This window comes from Trichosurus vulpecula, chromosome 2, assembly GCF_011100635.1.
Source record: "Trichosurus vulpecula isolate mTriVul1 chromosome 2, mTriVul1.pri, whole genome shotgun sequence".
Classification (NCBI taxonomy): Eukaryota; Metazoa; Chordata; class Mammalia; order Diprotodontia; family Phalangeridae; genus Trichosurus; species Trichosurus vulpecula.
Window position 1 is genome coordinate 86,787,349 of NC_050574.1, and position 21,187 is coordinate 86,808,535.

The window sequence follows — 21,187 nt, forward strand, 5'->3', positions numbered from 1 at the left end:
CCCTCATCATCACTGCAGGGGTGGATTCTGTCTTTATCCTGCTGTCCTATGTTCTGATCATTAAGACCGTCTTAAGCATTGCCTCTCCAGAGGAGCGGCACAAGGCTTTTAGCACATGCATATCCCACATTGGTGCCGTAGCCATCTTCTACATCCCCCTAATCAGCTTGTGCTTTGTCCACAGATTTGGAAAACGAGCCCCTCCATATGTACACACACTAATGGCAAATGTGTACCTACTCATTCCTCCTGTTATGAATCCTATTATCTATAGTGTGAAGACCAAGCAGATACGCAAAGCCATTCACAAAGTTCTCCTTCCCAAGGGAAGCCAGATTTGATATTAATTTCTCCCCCATATAACTAAAGGAGTTTCAGCTTCCAAGGCAATCAATTGTATTTGCTTAGCTGTGAATTCTCATTGACCAAGGGTTCTGGGGAAATACTATAATCTCTACTCTGCAGTGAGGCTTCAATGTAACCCAGAGTAGAATGTTGTCAAATGGTTTTCACCTGTTGCTGACAAAGCTAGTATAAGGGATGAACAAAGAAGAGAAATATACGAATAACAGGACTTATAATAAAGATCTGCACACAGAACCATAACAGCTAAAGTCAACATTTTTTCTCTACGTGCCGGGCACTGTGCTAAGAGCTTTACAAATACTATCTTATTTGATCCTCAAAACAAAGCTGCAAGAAAGGTGTTATTGTTATCCTCATTTTATAATTAAGGAAACTGAAGCAGACAAAGGTTAAGGTCCTTGCCCAGGTCACACAGCCACTGAAGTCAAATTTAAATTCCAGTCTTCCTGACTCTAGGCCTAGTGCTCTATCCATTGCACCCCCTACATGCCTTTTAATGAGGGAGACAAAATGCACATTTAACTGTGTGTATGTGTGTGTATACATACATACATACATGCACACACACACCTATACACACTTTTACATATACATGTTCAAAAGCAATTTGGAAGAAACTGTTCCAGCAGCTAGAGGAGTCAGGAAAGCCTCTGTGTTGAAGATAGTACTTTAACTGAGACTTGAGCCAGAGATTCTGAGACGCAAAAGTGAGGAGTGAATATACCCTACACATTGGAAATAGCCAGTATAGAAAGGGATCAGGACACAACAGAATCTAAATAATAAAGAGAAAACTTTGGTTTTGATCCTAGTGGTAACACAGAGCCACTAGAGTTTATTAAACAAGTGTGCAAGGGAGATTACATATACTTAAGTAAAATAACTTCAGTAATTTTGAGGAAGGTAGAATACAGAGCAACTGATTGAATTGTGGAATAGATTTGATTGTGGGCTGAGTGTCAGCAACAAGTCAAGAATAAGACAAAGATTACAAAGCTGGGTGACTAGAAAGATGGTGGTGTCTTCAACAAAAATAAGGAATTTCATAAGAGTCATGAGTTTAGGGAGAAAAGAAGTTCAAATTTGGATATGCTGAGTTAAGATATCCATGGCACATCATGTTCGGACTAGCAGTTTTTGGTATGTGACAGGAGCATGTCAGAAAGACTAGGCCTGGGTATATAAATCTGGGAGTCATCCAAGCAGAGTTGTCATTTCAACTTTTGGAAGGCAGTGAGGTAACCAAGTAAGACTGTATAGAGGGGAAAATAGTTGGGGGCGGGGAGGAAAAGGATAAAGCCAGTTAGTGAGTATTACATGATGAAGGAACCCATGAAGGAGTAATCAAGCAGATAGAAGGAGAACAAGGAGGGAGCAGTGCCAAAAAAATAAACAGAGGGGAGGAAGTATGTAGGAGGAGAAAATGGCCAATAATATCAACTATTTTAAAGAGGTCAAGATAGATGAGGACAGAGAATAAATTATTACATTTGGCAATTAAGAAATCATTGGTGTCTTTGGAGAGAGTAGATTCAATTTGGTGATGAGTTCAGAAAACAGATTGCAGAGAGTTTGAAAGACAAGGAGAAGAGAGGAATTGGAGTCTTCTGTGTAGATGACTTCTTCAGGGAGTTTGGTAATTTAAGGAAGAAGAGATATAGAATAAGAAGTAAATGTAATGCTGGGACCTAGTTAAGTTTGTTTTGTTTCATTGTAGGATGGGGAAGACTTAGGCATGTTTGTAGATGAAAGCAATGTGTAATGAGCCCAGAAAGACAGGTTAGAGCCAGATTTGTGAAGGGTTTTAAACGCAAAGCTAAGAACTTTTCATTTTATCCTAGAGGAAGCAGAGGACATCAATGTTTCTCAAGAAGTTATGCTCTCACAGTATCTGCAGCTGTTTTATATACAGAATAATATAGAATGGATTGGGCAACAGTCTTTATCTTGTTATTATGGTGGGGGGAGACAATATAAGATTTGGCCAATTGGACTCCTGGGTTAGGAAATATTAATAAGGGGCCACGTCTATGGAAAGTTGAATGGAGAAGGAAGAAACTCGTTAATGGAAGTCCAATTGGAAGTTTTTTTTCAATAGTTCAGACAAGAGATGATGACTTGAAATAAGGTGATGGCCATGTTAATAGAAAGAAAAACATGGGTATGATAGTTGTGGGGTTCAACAAGACTTAGAAAATTTGATTCCTGGGAAAAATGAAGAAAAATTCATTAAAGAGATAGTTGACAAACACATAGAAAGAAAAGAATATAGCTTCTTCAAGAATAGATTATGCCAAATTAACCTCATTTTCTTTTTTATATGGGATTGCTAACTAGAGGATGTGAATGTTGTAGATATTCAGTTTACCCAGCTTTTGGCAAAATTTTTCATTGTAATTTTTTATGTGTGTGTGAAAGAAGGTGGAGAGATATACTCTAGACAATAATACAATCAGATAGGTTTGATTTGATCAGATAGATAGAATTGATTAAATGACCAGACTAATTGTCAATAGTGGGAGGGAATAAGCATTTATATAGTGCCTACTATGTACCAGGCTCTGTGCTAAGCACTTCTATGAATATTATCTTACCTGATCCTTATAACAGCCCTGATGGCTAGTTGCTTTTATCCCCATTTTAGAGTTGAGGAAACTGATGCAAAGAATGGTTAAATGACTTGACCAAGATCGCATAGCCACTAAGCATCTGAGGCCAAGTTTGAACCCAGTTATTCCTGACTCCAGGACAGCACTCTATCAATTGGTTCAGTGTCAAGTGACAGGTTTCCGAAAAGATATTAAATTAAGTGCATTCAAAAAGGGTAAAAGAAAGTACTATATAAATGCCCACATACCTATGAAATAGTTATTTCAATTGTTGTCCATTTCACGGGTGAAAAAAAGAACTCAAAACCTGAGGCTCAGAGAGAAGAGTGACTTACCCAGCCTCACAAGATTTATAAGTGCCAGTACCAAGACCAGAACCCAGGGCTTTGACTCCAATTTGAATCCTATGGCATGAATTTAAGACCCTTCACCATCTTGATTTCTGTCCTCTGGATACTCTCCTGATTATTACACGTTACTATCCTTCCTGGACTCTATAGTCTGAACAAACAATTGCTTTCTGTTCTTTGTACATAATTTTCTACCTCCCATCTCACTGACTTTGCATGGGCTATACCTATATTCTGGAAAGCAGTTTTTCCTCACCTCTGCTTTGTATCTCTAGCTATTTCAAATCCCAGTTCAAATACAACTTGCTTCAGGGGGTTACTCATGATGTGAGTGTTTTCATCCCAGCCGTTACCTTCGATTCAACTTTCTATGAACATTTATATCCAATGAAATGTAAACTACTTGAGAGGCTGTGGCATTTTATTTTTGTCTTTCCTTTGGTAATTCCCGGCATATAATAGGTACTTAATAAATGCTTATTGAATGCATAAATAATGTAAATTCCATTTTATTTATTTGACTCATTTGCAATCAAAATCTTTTTGAATCACATCATTCATTGTTAGCTATCCTCAGCTTTTGCCATTTGATAATTTGGAAAGCATGACATCTATGCATTTAATAAAATTATTTATTAAAACATTAAACTGCACAAGGACAAATAAATCCCCGATCACTCCACCAGACACTTCCTTCCAAGTTTATCTCATATCTAATAATAATTATTTTGCATCTGGCCATTCACACGGTTCTGTATCTACTTGATTGTACCATCATCCAGCTCTTCATCACTTGGATAAGGATAGAATAAAATAATTTGAAGTACAAACTTCAGGCAAACTGTACGTATAGCATTCTCCTGTTTTATCAGTATGATAATTCTAAGAAAATTAGATTAATCAGGCATATATTGTCTTTGATGAAGCTTTATTTTTTTTTTCTTTTGGAACCTCTGCTGAGCTATTTTCTTCCCTTTCCAACTGAAATTCTTATTTGCTTGTATTTGTAGCTCTCAGTGCTTTACACAGTGGCTAGGATATAGTGTGTGGCACATAGTGTGCACATGATAAAGGCTTATTCTTTTTTTTTCATTCCTACATTAAGCCTTTCCTAGATGTTCACTTATTATCCCTTAAATAAGACAACCTAGAACTTCACCAAGAAATGAAGTCACACTCATGGGCCTGTAGTTTTTGGACTCCATTCTTTTCATTTCTTTTTTTAAAGATTAATTTATTTTTAGTTTTCATAATACTTTTTCTCCCCATCTCTCCCCTTCCCCACCCCAAGATGGCATGTATTGTGATTGCCCCTTTCCTCAGTCTGCACTTTCTTGTATCACCCCACTCCCCTCACCTTATTCCCTCCCCCCTTACTTTGTTGTAGGGCAAGATAGATTTCTATACCCCATTGACTATATATCTTATTTCCCAGTTGCATGTTAAAACAATATTTAGCATTTGTTTTTAGTACTTTGAGTTCCAGATTCTTTCTTCTTCCTCCCCACCCACCCTTCTTGAAAAGGCAAGCAATTCAATATAGGTTATACTTGTATTGTTATGCAAAACTTCCATAGTAGTTACTTTGTGAAAGCCTAACTATATGTCCCACTATCCTGTCCTTTCCCCAATTTATTCATTTTTTTTCTTTGACCCTGTCCCTTTTCAAAAGTATTTGCTTCTGACTACCCTTCCCCCAGTCTGCCCTGCCTGTATCATCGCCCGCCCCCAGCATTATCCCCTTGCCCTTTACTTTCCTGTAGGGTAAGATACCCAATTGAGTACGTATGTTATTCCCTCCTTTAAACCAAATCTGATGAGAGTAAGGTTCACTCATTCTCTTTCACCTCCCCCCTTCCTTTTCACTATAACAGCTTTTTCTTGCCTCTTTTAGGTCATATATTTTATCCCATTATATCACCCCTTTTTCCTTCTCCCAATATATTCTTCTCACCCCTTAATTTTTAGATATCATAACTTCATATTCAACTCATCTTGTGCCCTCTGTCTATATATATATATGTATAAAATACATATATATAAAATACAATATAATACTATATATATATATATACATACATATGTGTGTATATATTCCCTTCAACTACCCTAATACTGAGAAAGTTCTCATGAGTTACAAATATTATCTTTCATGTAGGAATGTAAATGCTTCAACTTTAAAAAGTCTCTTATGATATCTCTTTCCTATTTACCTTTTTGTGCTTCTCTCGATTCTTGTATTTGAAAGTCAAATTTTCTATTCAGTTCTGGTCTTTTCATCAAGAATACTGAAAGTCCTCTATTTCATTGAAAATCCATATTTTGCCCTGAAGTATTATACTCAGTTTTGCTGGGTAAGTGATTCTTGGTTTTAATCTTAGCTCCTTTGACCTCTGGAATATCATATTCCAAGCTGTTCAATCCCTTAATGTAGAAGCTGCTAGAACTTGTGTTATCCTGATTCCATTTCCACATTACTTGAATTGTTTCTTTCTGGTTGCTTGCAATATTTTCTCATTGACCTGGGAACTCTGGAATTTGACCACAATATTCCTAGGAGTTTTCCCTTTTGGGATCTGTTTCAAGAGGTCATTGGTGGATTCTTTCAATTTCTATTTTACCCTCTTCTCTAGAATATCAGGGCAGTTGTCCTTGATAATTTTTGAAAGATGTTGTCTAGGCTCTTTTTTGATCATGGCTTTCAGGTAGTCCAATTAGTTTTTAAATTTTCTCTCCTCGAACCATTTTCCAGGCAGTGGTTTTTCTAATGAGATATTCACATAGTTTTTTTTTTATTTTTTTCATTCTTTTTGTTCTGTTTATAATTTCTTGATTTCTCATAAAGTCATTAGCTTCTATTTGCTCCATTCTAATTTTTAAGGCATTATTTTCTTCAGTGAGCTTTGGACTTCCTTTTGCATTTGGACAATTCTGTTTTTAAGGCATTCTTCTCATTGGCTTTTGGACTTCCTTCGCCATTTGGGTTAGTCTATTTTTAATGTGTTATTTTTTTCTGTTTTTTTTTTTTTTTGGATCTCCTTTAGCAAGCTGTTGACTCATTTCTCATGATTTTTCGTGCATCTCTCTCATTTCTTTTCCTAACTTTTCCTCAGTCTTTCTTTCCTCAATCTACTTGATTTTCCAAATCCTTTTTGAGCTCTTCCATGGCCTGAGACCAATTCATATTTTTCTTGGAGGCTTTCGGTGTAGAATCCTTGACTTTGTTGTCTTCCTCTGGCTGTATGTTTTGATCTTCTTTATCATCAAAATAAGATTCTATAGTCTGATTTTCTAATGCTGTTACTCATTTCACCAGCCAATTACTTGACTTTTGAGCTCTTTGTCAAGATATGACTCTGCTTCCGGAGTGGAGAGTGCTCTGTGCAAGCTTCAGGGTTTTGCCAGCTGTTTCTGAGCTACTTATAGGCCCTATAAATTTTCCGTTCTTCTGTGGTGGCATGATTCAAGGACAGGTGTTTACTCCTCTCCTTGCCTGTGCTCTGGTCTGTGAGTGTCCTCAAGGACTCTTTTATGCCTTAGAACTGCTAGGAAGACTCCCTCTCCACAGCCACCAAAAGCTTTGCCATACTAGCACTCCTCCTCACTCCAGGATGGCCAACCAGGGCTGCAACCCACACCCAAGCAGGGCAAAGCAAGAGAATCTGCCTCAGCACCAGCAAAGAGATCCTTGCCCTGTAGTCTGATCAGTGGCTTGATTCCCCCCACTATCCTGTGGGCATGGAGCTATGGAAATAGCCTCTGCTTGCTGCTGCCACTTTTGCTGCAGCCACATCTGCCACCCTGGGGCTGGGGCCAGATGACACCCTTCTCTCACCCAGGTAAACAGAGTTTTCTCACTTACCTGCTAAATTGTCTTTGGCATTTTTTGGTTGAGAAGTCTGGAAACCATGACAGCTCAGTGATTCAGTGCCCTGAAGCTTGCTCTGCCTGGTCTGCTCCAGCTTGGTCTGGGCTGGTGCTGGGTTGTGCTCTACTCCCAGCACAGTGTGATAGACCCTTCCCAGTGACATCCAGGCTATCTTGGGCTGGATAATTGTTTCACTTGGTCATTTCATGGGGTCTGTAATTCTAGAATTTCAGAGTCATTTTTTACAGGTGTTTGGAATGATTTGAGGGAGAGCTCAAGCAAGTCCTGCTTTTGCTCCACCATCTTGGCTCTACCCCACCCCCCATTATTTTCCTTTCTTGAAAATAAAAATGGAGTTGCCTTTGTTGAATCCTGAAGCATCTATCTTACCCTCTACAATTCTTCAAAGATCATGTAATAGCTTTGTGACCTTGATCAAACCATTGCACCTGGCTGAGGTTCACTTTCCTCATCTGTAAAATGGGGGGGGGGGTTAATGGCAGTATGATCATTCCTAACTTTTTTAATTTAAAGAGTTTTTGTAGGACTTTTGTTAAATAATTAATATTAAAGTAGTTTTTTTTGTTTTGTTTTATTTTGTTTGTACATAATACAGGTAGCCATTTTTTAGAAGGTTCCTTTTTTCCAATACATTTGTGTTATTTCACTTAATTCTAAAAACTCTTCTGAGTTGGCAGGGGTCAGTATAGTGTCATTGATTTTTCCAAAAGATGACTAGAGAAATGTATGACTCTTTCAAAATCACTCAGTAAATTTACCAGAAACTGATGCTAAAATGGAGATCTACTGACCACCAGGATATTTATCTTCCCCCACCCCTCCCATCTCTATTTAAATGGTTTCATCCTGAAATTCATCTATGAAATGGTATTAATATTTTTAGTCATTTAATTTATCATTTCATTCATTTACTGGAAAATGTATGTACATTTTTCTTGTTGTCTCCCTCATTATAGTGTGAGCTCCTTGAGGGCAGGTTCCATCTTTGCTTTTCTTTGTATCCCTAGTGCTTAGCAGAGTGCCTAGAACATAATGCTTCATAAATTCTTTGACCAACTCAAAAACATTCATTAAAATGTACTTACATGATAGACATTGGCAGCTAGGTAGCACAGTTGATGGAGTTCTGGGCAGGAATCAGGAGGACTCATCTTCCTAAGTCAATCTGGTCTCACACTCTTACTAGCTGTGTGACCCTGGTCAAGTCATTTAATCCTGATTGCCTCCCCCCCAAAAAAAATTAAAAAATGAAATGGCAAACTTCTCCAATGTCTTTGCCAAGCAAACCCCAAATGGGGTCACAAAGTCAGGCACAACTGAAAAGACTGAACAACAACAACAGGATAGACACTCCACAAGATATAGTGATGTAGACCATAAGAATCCGGTCCCTTCCTTTAAGGGACTAGTAGGGAGAAGTTTAGATTAGATGAGATTGCATAACTGTAATATGAATTGTGGTTGTTGTTCAGTTGTGTCCAACTCTTCAGGACCCCGTTTATGGATTTCTTGGCAAAGATATTGGAGTGGTTTGTCATTTTTTTTCCACATCATTTTACAGACGAGGAACTGATGTAAACAGGGGTAAGTGACTTGCCTGAGGTCATACAGTTAGTGTCTGAGGCCATATCTGAACTCAGGAAGACTTCAGACCTTCACTTCATCTTCTGAGCCACATAGCTGCCCAAGTGAGTAATACAAGTTAGTCTACGTTAAATGTGGTTTTTTTTAAAAAAAAAAGCCAATAAAAGGTTATGGAAGATTAAGGAAAAAGGGAATTTCTTCTACTTGCCATGGTTGTTACACACAGAAGAAATGGTAGATGAGTTAGACCTTGAGGAAGGGAAGGCTTGAGACAAATGTACAGGTGGGAAAAGACCATTCCAGGATTGAGAGACAGCATATAATGCAGGATGATGGTAAAGGGCAGGGTAAGAATACGTGAAGGAATAAAGACTATGATATATTTAAAAGGCACAGTGCATCCAGAGTGTGAAATGCCTTGAATGTCAGGGTTGGTTTTATTCTATAGACAAGAGCTAATGAAGCTTTTGTTTGTTTTGTTTTTTTTTAGCACTGGAGTGAAAAGGTTAGACATGTAGATTAAGATTACTTTTGTCTCGGGACAGCTAGGTGGTACAGTGAGTAGAGCACTGCCCCAGGAGTCAGGAGGAACTGAGTTCAAATGTGGCCTCACACACTTGACACACTTATTGTGTGACCTTGGGCAAGTTACTTAACCTCAATTGCCTGTCCTTCCCCCCTGCAAATAAAAACAAACAAAAAAAATTGCTTTTGTCTGGTACAATGCTTTATAGCAGAGTAAGTGATTAATAAATGCTTGGTGAATGAGTAAAGGATGAAAATTTTAGTCAGGTTTTGAAGAAGGTAATTATATAAGCTGTTAAAATAGGAATTCTTAAATCTGGTGTCAATATGCCCTTAATAGGTTCACAGACAGATTTCAAGAGGTCTTCAAATGTGAATGGAGGTTACCTTTTTATTTTCACTGACTTCTAAAAGTAATTTAATGATTCCTTCAATTATTAAAAAATATCATTCTGAGAAATGTCCCAGTGGTTTCACCAGACTGACAAAGAGATCCACAAGTCTTTGGTAAAGCAACTCTTCACTAAGCCATAAGTTCCTTGAAGGCAATGGTTGTGTTTATTTGCCTTTGTATATATCCAAATCTCTTCACAGGGTATTGCAGCTTTTTCCAAAAATTCAGAATTTCAAAAACAATGAAAAGCGAAGAGGAATGGGGCAGACAATAAGCATTTATACGTACCTGCTATGTGCTAGGAAATGTGTGAAAATGTTTTTACAAATATTATCTCTGTTGATCCTCACAACAACCCTGTGAGGTAGGTTCTATTATTATGCCCATTTTACAGTTGAGAAAACTAAAGCAAACAGAAGTTATGTGACTCGCCCAGGGTAACACATCTAGTGATAATCTGAGGCTGTGTTTTAAGTTATGTCTTTCTGACTCCAAGGTCCATGCTCTAGCCACTGTCCCACAAGCTGTCTCTAAGCAGAGAGAATAGTTCCATAGAGAAAATAGAACATAAAAAGAGAGATTATGTATAAAACTACAAATTTCTATTATGTATAGCTTGATTTTATATATATATATACATACACATTTTTGTCTCTCTATATCCATATGTGCATATATATATTCACATATGAATTTATGTACATGTGAGTATATACACATACAGTACTTAGATATAAACATATAAAATTTCAACGTTACTTTTAATACTGTCCTGATCATCTGTCTTTAACTTTATTGTGTGAATTTTTAAATTTATCAATGATCCTCTTTTCTTATTTTTTTAAGTAGAAATATCACTACCCCCTCTCTCTGTACCAACCCTCCAATGAAATACATACATACATACATATGTACATATATGCATAGATCACTATCCTTATAACAAATAAGCAAATCAAATTTGCCATGTGAAAAACCAGTGTGTCATTTTGCATTTTAAGTTATTCATTCCTCTGTCTGGAGGTAGTTAGAATGCTTCCTCATGAGTTCTCTGGAATTGTGGTTGGTCATTGCATTGATCAGAATCATAAGTCTTTCAAAACTATTTTTCTTTATAATGTTATTAGGGTATCATCATTTTCACTCCTGGTTTTTCTCATTTCTCTCTGCTTTGGATCATACAAGACTCCTTTAATTTCTCTGAAATTAACCTTTTCAAAATGTCTTATACCACTACAATGTTCCAGTTCATTCACATACCATAACTGCTTTAGCCAATGCGTTCTTTATTACAATAGAAAAAACTGCCATAAATATTGTTTGTCCACATGAGTCCTTCTGTTCTTTCATCTCTTTCATATATAAGCCTAGAAGCTGTATCAGTGGATTAATGAATATATATGTGGATTAATGAATATATATACATATGTATGTATGTATGTATGTATATATATATATATGTATATTTTAGAGACTTTTTGCCCCAAAACTGCTTTACTAAAAATAGGGACCTATATATTCTAGTTCTCCACAACAGTCCATGAGCAGGCCTACCTTCCTGCAGTGCCTCCAACAATTTTAATTTTCCTTTTTTGTGATTTTTTCTAATAAAATAAGCATAAGAGAGAATTTCAGAAGTATTTTCATATATATTTCTCTAATTATTAATAATTTTGACCATTCTCTTGTAAGTCTACCAAATAACTTAAATTTCTTCCTTTGAGAACTAGATGTTTTTATCCTTTGATCATTTATTGGGAAGTTCAATGGATAGTGTAGGCACTTAATAAATGTTAGTTAAACTCTAATATTTACCAGCTATATGACCTTAGCTAAGAGAGTGAGGTATAGTAGACACAACACTGGACTTGGAATCAAGAAATGTGGAGTTAAATCTATGTGACTGTGAGCAAGTCGTTTAACCTCAGGTCCTTTATCTATAAAATAAGGCTAATATTATATATTCTGTATATGTGTTAGGATGTTTATGAGTGAAGTCCTCTAAGTTTAAAAGTGCTATTTAGATCTGAGTTATTACAAACAAGCAAATAGATGGATGGATGGTTGGATAACCTGAGCAAAGTCTGATTGTCAGTAAGATCAATATATACAGTGTTTGACCAATAGATTTGACTCCAAGAGAAAGAAAAAATAGGAAGTGTTACTTAAAAGAAGAAAAAGAAAAAAAACAGGATAGTCATTCTAAATCCATACTCTAGACTTTGAACCTAGTATAATAAAATAGTGTAATAATAATATGATATAGTATGCTATATAATAATTATAGTATAGTATAATGAACAGTTCAGAGTTTATAAGTTCAGTGCTGGAAGGGACCATAGAGGTCATATAGTCCATCCCTCTTGTTTTATAGAAGTAGAAATTGAGACCAGAAGATTAAATGATTTGAAGAACATCATAATGGTACTATGTGACAGCGCCAGCATTCAAACCCTTGTTCTTTAGCTCCTCAATTCTCCACTTCAACTAACTATATAGCTTAGCTCCTTGAGTTCAGAGGACACATCATATTTCCTTACAATAATCAGAGTACCTTGAACACAACAGGTTTTCAGGAGATATTTGCCAATTGAAATTTAGAAGGGGTTGGCTGTGACTTTTACAAAGTGGCATTTGTGGAGAATGTTTACTTGCTAATATGATGGAAGATTGCTAAATGGAAGTCTGGAAACAGGAAAAAAAAACAGAAGCAATTTAAGTTTTAACAAAGCACACAATATAACCTCTTGCCTGCCCTCTATGACAGAAGATTGACTAAGAAATTGATCACTCTAGTAATGTCACATTTTCTTTTACAGGGTGAAACTAACCCACAAGTGAAACTGTTATTTTTTTTTCGTTCCTCATGTGAGGTGTTGCTGATGCTTCACTGAGCAGGTGAATTGAATTACACTGTCCCCCAAAACAATGAAAAAAGTTTATCTTAATTGATTGGACCCTCAGCATATTTGAATCTTTCCCATAAAGAGTAGAAATGAGGAGTTTGGATCCTCAGTCAGACTTAGGACTCTTTTGAAGTAGGACTTTGAGCACTGCCTTACGGATTTGCTTGGTCTTCACACTATAGATGATTGGATTCATCACTGGGGGTATGAGCAGGTAAGCATTGGCAATGAGTGTATGCACATAAGGAGGAGCTTGCTTCCCAAACCGGTGGACAAAGGACAAGCTGATGAGAGGAATGTAAAAGATAGCTACAGCTCCAATGTGGGAGATGCATGTGCTGAAAGCCTTGTGCCGCTCCTCTGGAGAGGCAATGCTGAGGACAGTTTTAATGATCAATACATATGAGAGGAGAATAAAGATGGAATCCACCCCAGCAGTGCTGATCAAGGCAGCTAATCCTACTGCGCTGTTGATTTTGGTATCTGTACATGACAGCTTCATCACATCAGGGTGGAAGCAGTAGGAGTGATGGAGTACATGGCTGTGGCAGTAGGACAAGCGTTTAAGAAGAAGGACCATTGGTGTAAGTATGAGTGTCCCCCTTGTGACAATTGCCACTCCAATTTGGGCAATTCTGGATTCTGTTAAAATAGTGGCATATCGCAATGGGTTAGAGATGGCCACAAAGCGATCAAAGGCCATGGCCAAGAGTACTGAGGACTCCATGACAGTGAAGAGTTGAATGAAGAACATCTGGGCTAGGCAGGCATCAAAACTGATCTCTCTGGCATTGAACCAGAAGATGCCTAGCATGGTGACCAGGGTAGAGATAGACAAACCCAGGTCGGTGGTGGACAACATAGAGAGAAAATAGTACATGGGCTCATGGAGGCTTGATTCAGTGATGATGACAAAGAGGATCATGCCATTCCCCGAAAGGGCAGTTACATAAAGACAACAGAAAGGAATGGAGATCCAGCTGTGGAAGGCTTCCAGTCCAGGAACACCAGTGAGAAGGAAGGTGAGGGAAGAAGTAGTGTTAATAAAAGGTAGCATATTGAGCAGAAGAGGCAAAATTCTGAGCCAAAATTCTAAATCCTGGAAGAAAAAAGAGAGAGAAGCTATTCATTGAACCCTTACAATGCAAGTAGTCCCTTGTGGTAGTCCTGGGGTATTCAAAAAAGAGAAGATAAAGTGCTTCTCCTTAACTTGCTCCCAATAAAGTTACCCGAAAAAGCACAATGTGTACTGTGCCCTATAGAGAAGTTGTTGGCGATCATTCAGAGGAATATTCCCCCAAAATGGAAGAGTTTTTTGGAAGAAATAGAAGTCTTTCTTTGGAAGAGTTCCTTATGGTGAAGGACAGCAGTACAACAAATGCCACCTACTATTCCAAAACCTCTGTTCTTCTTTCTCCACAAACCTGTCAAAATATTCAGCATCATACAGAGCTTATGCATCAGTGGCAAGGCTCAAAACCAGGTCTTTTTCTGAATTCCAGGCTACCTCTCTATCTACTATACAACACTGTCTCTCATGGCTCTTCATGTGGATCACAAAGCTTTCACTTCTCACCAAAACTCTACTCCTAGTTCTCACAAAGTTCTCTACATCCCACTTGAGTTGAGATCCCAAGGCAGAATATGGGACTATGGGCAGAGTTCCATATATGGGCTGAGCCCAGTAAGAGGATAACATCACATTTCCCATGCACTCTGTTCAGAATTAAATTGTCCTGTATCACCTCCTTTCCAGTCCTTATTATGAGACACATTGTTAGTCATATTAACCTTGACTGGTTCTGCCCTACACCGAGTCAATAAGGAATCTCACAGTGGAAATCAAACCTAAGAACCCAAGCCAAAGGATAGGTTGATCATGGACATCCCCTGAGCCTGTCAAAGATCCTAATTCATTCTATTTCTACCGTAGAGGCATCAAGATTATGTAGTGGATAGAGTATTAAACTTCAAGTCAGACAGACTTGAGTGTGACTCCTTTCTCAGATGTTTACCAGCTGTGTATACATGGGCAAATCATTTATCCTCTTTCATACTTAATTTGCTCATCTTTAAAGTGGCAATAAATAGCATATACCTCATAAGGTTGTTGTAAGAGGCAACCGAGATAACATATGTAAAATGATTTGCTAACCTCAAAATGCCATATAAATGCTAGCTTTTATTACCTTTTCTATACCCTGTTTTAGATGTTTCACCATGTTATGATATATACCTATAATAAAATTATTAATAACTAAGGCCCATGTGCGTCTAACACTCAGGGACACTCAATATGACAAAAACAATGAGGTTGAAGAATTTACTTCTCCCCCACAGCATTTTCTCCTTTGCTCCTGATCCTTTTAACTGTCATCCCACTGAAGGAGCTCTTCAGCATTTTCCAGTCTATTTGATGCACAATGTCTGTGAGAGAGAACTACTATTGAGCATTACTGATTGCTGATCATCTTATAACATATTAACTATCCATTATTTCAACTGACAAAAAGCAGAGGAAAATAAGACTTATTCCCAGTCTTTACCTCTCTCCTATAGCTCTTCAGAGGCAAACAAGGAGAATTTGGAGGTTTTAAAGAAGGGGGTCTTCAAGCTACACAGCTAGCAAGGTCAGAAGGGATAGAGCAGAAGAAGAGCCTTTAGAGACTTTTTAATCTTGACAATCATAAATTCTGTATCTTTATTTGCTTTCTTAATCACTTGATAAAGTTGTACCCCAGCTAGGTTTCTGTCAAATTAATTTTTGAAAGCTATTCATTACTCATCAGGCCAGAAAGTTGAAAATATTCCAAAGGACCGGGTAATAATAGCATTATTGAAGCCAGAAGGATAACACCCCTGTGGACCGAGGTTGTCAGAGAATCAGGGAATGGAAAGATCACTGGAATTTTTGGCATAAGGCTCTTGCATTGGTTGTCATCTCTGACTCTTATAAGCTGTGTAACCGTAGGCAAGGCAATTTACCATTCTTATTCTGATTCCTCTATAAAATGAGAGTAATGAGACTTATAATACTATTATCTCAGTGCTATTGTGACTGAAGTCTTTTGAAAATGGTAAAGCATATACACACACACACACACACGTGTGTGTGTGTGTGTGTGCGTGTGTGTGTGAATCTTGGGGCAGCTAGGTGGATAGAGTGCTGGGCATGGAGTCGATAAGACTCATCTTCTTGAGTTCAAATCTGTTCTCAGACACTTACTAGCTGTGTGACTCTGGGAAAGTCACTTGAACCTGTTTGCCTCAGTTCTTTATTTGTAAAATGAGCTGGAGAAGGAAATGGCAAAACATTCCAGCTGCTTTGCAAAGAAAACCCCAAATGGGGTCACAAAGAGGCAGACACAATTGAAATGACTGAGCAACAAAAATCACAAAGCTATTATGAGGAAAATCCTTTGTAAATGATTTTATATATATATATATAATATATACATATATGTGTGTGTATACATACATATATACATGCATACATACACACACACATTAGCCAATAGTAGTAGCAGTAGTGATAGTAAGAAAAACTTCACAGAGAGATTTTGGACTCAGCTATGAGTGTTGCCCAACTTCCCATCTGATGTATTTCTTTATATTTCCCCCTAGCACTCCTTGGGACCCTTGGAGCCTAAGTAGGGTGTCTTTTCAATTCCTTTCATCCCAAGTAGGACCTCACAATAAACCATTGAATCTTACTGACATACTCTTTCCTATATAAAGCTGATATGCCTAACCAACTGTTAACAGAACTTGATCTCTAGAAGTGGAGATGGACTACACTAAGGCATCTACAATCGCTCCTCCTAACTTTTGTGATCAGTGGCATATTACTAGTGAAATGGAGAGATGAGAATACACATTTGTCTGTAGCTGTGGAGCAGAGCAAAACTACATGATCTAAACCTATTATGATTAGGATGAAAACTTATTAGGACCATGCCATATATAACTGCACTAACATACAACAGGATACCAGGATAGCGAAATACAGGTGAAGATGACTGATGCTTGTTCAGACTTCCAGAGAACACAAGATTCTAAAACCTAACTCAGTTGCCCATTTCAGTCTCTAGCAGCCTATCTTGTCAAGTATTTCTTCTTTACAGTTAATATGAATCTATGTATCTTAAGCTCAACGCTATCTCTATACAATAGCTTTCATGTAAACATATCTGCACTTGTTTTACTTACAGAGTCTATAAAGCATGGAGCAGACAGGAGTCCTGTCTTGTCATCATTGTGGCACCGGTGAATCTAAGATTAGGCCAATTGTTGTCCTGGGGTGGGAAGTATTAATAAGGGGCCAGGCTTATCCTAGTGGGGGTCACTTACCTAGTAAGGAAGCCTGATCCAGGGGGAGAGCTCATTATCTTCATAATTAGCATGTGTGTTAAATATCCCAAGGGACCTGGATTCCCAGTAGCCTTTCTGTCAATAAACTTTGCTTCTCTCTATGACTTCACTTGATCCATAGGAAATGTAAAAGTGATTCAAGGCCTTTATAAATTTATTGACTTGACTGTTCTGTGTTTTCCATTCCATGATGCATTTGGGGGTGTAGGGAGGTTTCTCTCCTAGGGTCCTTTTGCAAGAGGGGGCATTTGAAGCAATTGTAGAACTGTACACAAGGCTTTAAACAACTGCAACTGGCATTTATATACCTTTTTAAGGTTTGCAAGATGCTTTTCATATGCTAACTCATTTGAACCTCACAGTAGTTCTATGCAGTTGCTGCTATCACTATCACCAATTCACAGATAAGGAAAGCGAGGCTGAGTGAGTTTAAATGACACACTCACCCAAGGCCACATACTTACTAAGTAGGAGAAATCAACAAGTTTAGCAATCTACTCTTTGATAAACCCAAAGAGGTCAGCTTCTGGGCTAATAATTCACTATTGCACAAAAACTGTTGGGAAAATTGGAAAATGGTAGGGCAGAAACTGGGCATAGACCAATATCTTACACTATATACCAAAATAAAGTAAAATGGGTTCATGATTTAGGAGTAAAAGCTGATACTATAAGTAATTTGGGAAAGCAAGGAATAGTTTACTTATCAGATTTATGGAAAAGTAAAGAATTCATGACCCAACAAGAGATAGAGAGCATTACAAAATACAAAATGGATAATTTTGATTATGTCAAATTGAAATGTTTTTGTGCAAAAAAGCCAATGCAACAAAAATTAGGAGGGAAGCAGAAAATTGCAAGAAAACCTTTGCAACTAGTATCTCTGATAAAGGCCTCATTTCTGAAATATACAGGGAACTGAGCCAAATATATAGGAATACAAGCCATTCCCCAATTGAGAAATGGTCAAAGGATATGAACAGGCAGTTTTCAGAGGAAGAAATTAAAGCTATCTTTAGGCATATGAAAAAATGCTCTGGATCACTACTGATTAGAGAAATGCAAATCAAAACAACTCTTAGATACCACATCTCTCCTGTCAGATTGGCTAAAATAACAAAACAGGAAAGTGATAAATGCTGGAAAGGATATGGGGAAATTGGAACATTGTTACATTGCTGGTGGAGTTGTGAGCTGATCCAGCCATTTTGGAGAGCAATTTGGAACTATGCCCAAAAGGCTATAAAAATGTTCATACCCTTTGACCCAGCAATATCACTTCTAGGGTTGTATCCCAAAGAAATCACACAAGTGTGAAAAGGACCCATATGTACAAGGATATTTATAGTGGCTCTTTTTGTGGTAGCCAAGAATTGGAAATCAAAGGGATGCCCATCAGTTGGGGAATGGCTGAACAAGCTGTGGTATATGAAGGTAATGGAATACTATTGTGCCATAAGAAATGGGGATGATATGGACTTTGTAACAACCTGGAAAAACCTACACGACATAATGCTGAGCGAGCAGATCAGAGCCAGGAGAACATTGTACCCAACCACAGATATATGGATTCCGTGAGGACCAACCCTGACATACTTCGCTCTTCTCAGCAACGTAAGGGGCAAGGACAACTCCAGAGGACTCACGATGGAGAATGCTATCTTCATCCAGAGAAAGAACTGTGAAGTTTGAATACAGATTGTGGCGCACTACATGCTCGTCTTTTTTCTTCTCTTTTGAAAAGAAAAATGCTCTAAACTCAACTTTCTTCAAAACTATTATCCATTTTCAACTATTTTTAATGAAATTGCTTCAGTTATTTCCACAATTGTTTGTGTTTTATGTTTATTGGACAGATGATATTCTCAGTAGTTTCTTTTATATCTTTCTCTCCCAACATTCTGATTTATTTTTATATATTATATACGTTAAAGAATTTTGATGATTTCTGCTTTATAATACAATAGAAGGTTTGATGAAAAAAAAAGAATGCAAGCTCACTCTCTTCAGCCTTAATGAAAACATCCTTGTCACAATCTCAATAGCCAACAGGGCTGTGGGTATGACATGCACTCTTCATATTCCCACATGATTCTGATCTCCTCCACTGGGACTGTTGTTGTGGTGGTCCTATTGTACTCATTGTTATCATTACCTCTCAGAATTCTAGACTTTTTTGAGGCTTATTTCCACTGTTCCCTATTTTGTGAAATCTTTCACAGTATCCCCATTTGTTAGACCCAAAATAGACCTAAGAATAACACAGATCTTGAGGTGGGAGAGTGGCAAAAGGACACTTATTTCCACTATTTCCAAATACATTCCTTTATTAGAAAGAGAGGTAGAAATTCAGATTATTCCAGGAAACCCATTTCCCTGGGGGTGGAGGAAAGATAGAGAGAATCAGATTTATTATGTTTCTCCGCAGAGAATGTACACAAAGTCTGGAGGGAACTTGTTCTGCAAAGTAAGTTACAAGGGTCAAAAGCTTTTAAGAGCATTCATGTGAATAATCGTCTCCCCAAGGAATATGATCTCGCCTGAGAAAATAATTCCAATGAGGCTTGCATATAGGACTTTATAAATACTTCCTACCCACTTCAGGAATCTTACAACATCTTCAGATACCAGGTCAGTGCACAGAATCTGAAAGTACAAGGACTTCACAATTAGAGATGATATGGGATCTTTTTTGATGGTGGGTGGTTTACCATAGCTTTATTCTTCAGGTTTTGAATGTAATATAGAGATAAGCAGGAGTTTCTTGTTATCAAATACATGTTGACTTGGGGCGGATGGAAAGGAGGGGTGTTCTTAATGTGTGTGCATGTGTGCATGCATGTGTGTGTTTGTGTATGTGTGTGATTCACATAAGTCTGGTGATATGTCGGGACCCATTCACTGAATAATATGTTTAGGTGTGCAAAATGAAATACATAGGAGTATAAAAGGAGGTCAATTATATTGAAACACAACTACCAATTAAAAATAAAGGTTGAAGACTTCAGGTTACTAACCCTTGATTTATAATTTATTCAGAGTAAGAGAGACTCACAACCCAAGGGGATGGATTTAGGTTGTCTTCCAGGATTTACTTCTTTACAAGAGCCTACATATATTATAGGTTAGTTCACAGCTTTAATAAAATTGGCCAAAGGCCACTAGCAAATTTCCAGATCAGAGTTCTATGAGATCTTCAGGACAAGTAATTAACTTCAAAAGATGACAAAGAGTGTTTTCAAACATGGACATATATAACACTCTGAGGTTGACTTCATCTTGCAAAATGATGAGTTTCTGGAGACCACAAAATCTTGGAGAGTAACTGGATAGAAAAAAGATGAGATGAAGGTCCATTACAGTGTGCAATGTACGAACCTATGATTTTTGATCAGTGATCATCACCAAGGAGGCTATATGGAGACACTTGCATCAAGTCACGGTTAGTCTAAATGCTGTTGGGGTTCCTTTCCTGCTCTAGCATTCTTTGACTATCCTAGATTATCTGTAGAAATTTGTCTGTGAAAATGGAGCAGCATGGGGGAGGATCAGTCACAAAAGTTGGTATTGTCTTGAGAATTAACCTGTGTACCCACAGAATTTGAGTAAGGAAATTAAAATAGGCTAAAATAATAAGCAACAAATCTTACAGTTCTGGAACTGCAAATTGGTTACTTTTGATAATATCATCAGGCAATTAATTATATACATTATATTTATACACATATAATTATGTTATAAAATGATATAATTATGTTGCCTCAAAAAGGAACTCTAACTGGGAGGAGCTAAAGATTTCTGCCTCGATCCAAGCTTTGGTAGGTAGATTAGGGAGGGAATGGTGGTCATGCTGGAACACAAAGGCATTATTAATTTAAAGCATTATCTGAATAAAGCAATTATGGAAAAGTGTGAATGACCAAGAGTTTAACCATTCCAGCAAGGTCACTGAGATAAAAAAAAATGTTTGTTAACCCAAATTAATTAGAAGAACTAGGTGGCACAGTGCACAGGGCCTGGAGGACTCGGCTTGGAGTCAGGATGACCTGAGTACAAATGCAGCCTCAGAACACAATAGCTTTATTACCTTAATAGAGTCATTTAACCTCTGTTTACCTTAGTTTCCCAACTGCAAAATAGGGATAGTAATAATAGCACCTGCCTCTCAAAGATATTATGAGAGACTACTGAGA

General features: G+C 37.5%; 2 protein-coding genes across 2 annotated transcripts in view; one reads left to right on the plus strand and one right to left on the minus strand.

Annotated features, from left to right (window-relative positions):
- The window catches only part of LOC118836621 (olfactory receptor 51E2-like), a 1,133-nt gene extending 792 nt beyond the window's left edge, over positions 1-341 (plus strand). The window contains exon 2 of the mRNA XM_036743861.1: positions 19-341. Within this exon, the coding sequence (XP_036599756.1) occupies positions 19-341 (323 nt within the window). The remainder of the gene's footprint in view (positions 1-18) is intronic.
- Positions 342-12,729: 12,388 nt separating this feature from the next.
- Positions 12,730-13,680, minus strand: LOC118836622 (olfactory receptor 51F2-like). Its single transcript, XM_036743862.1, has one exon. The coding sequence runs from the start codon at positions 13,678-13,680 to the stop codon at positions 12,730-12,732; it is 951 nt and encodes a 316-aa protein (XP_036599757.1).
- Between the last annotated feature and the right edge of the window lie 7,507 nt (positions 13,681-21,187).

Coding starts and splice junctions, on each gene's coding strand:
- LOC118836622 (XM_036743862.1), bottom strand. CDS start 13,680: ATGCTACCTTTTATTAACACTACTTCTTCCCTCACCTTCCTTCTCACT.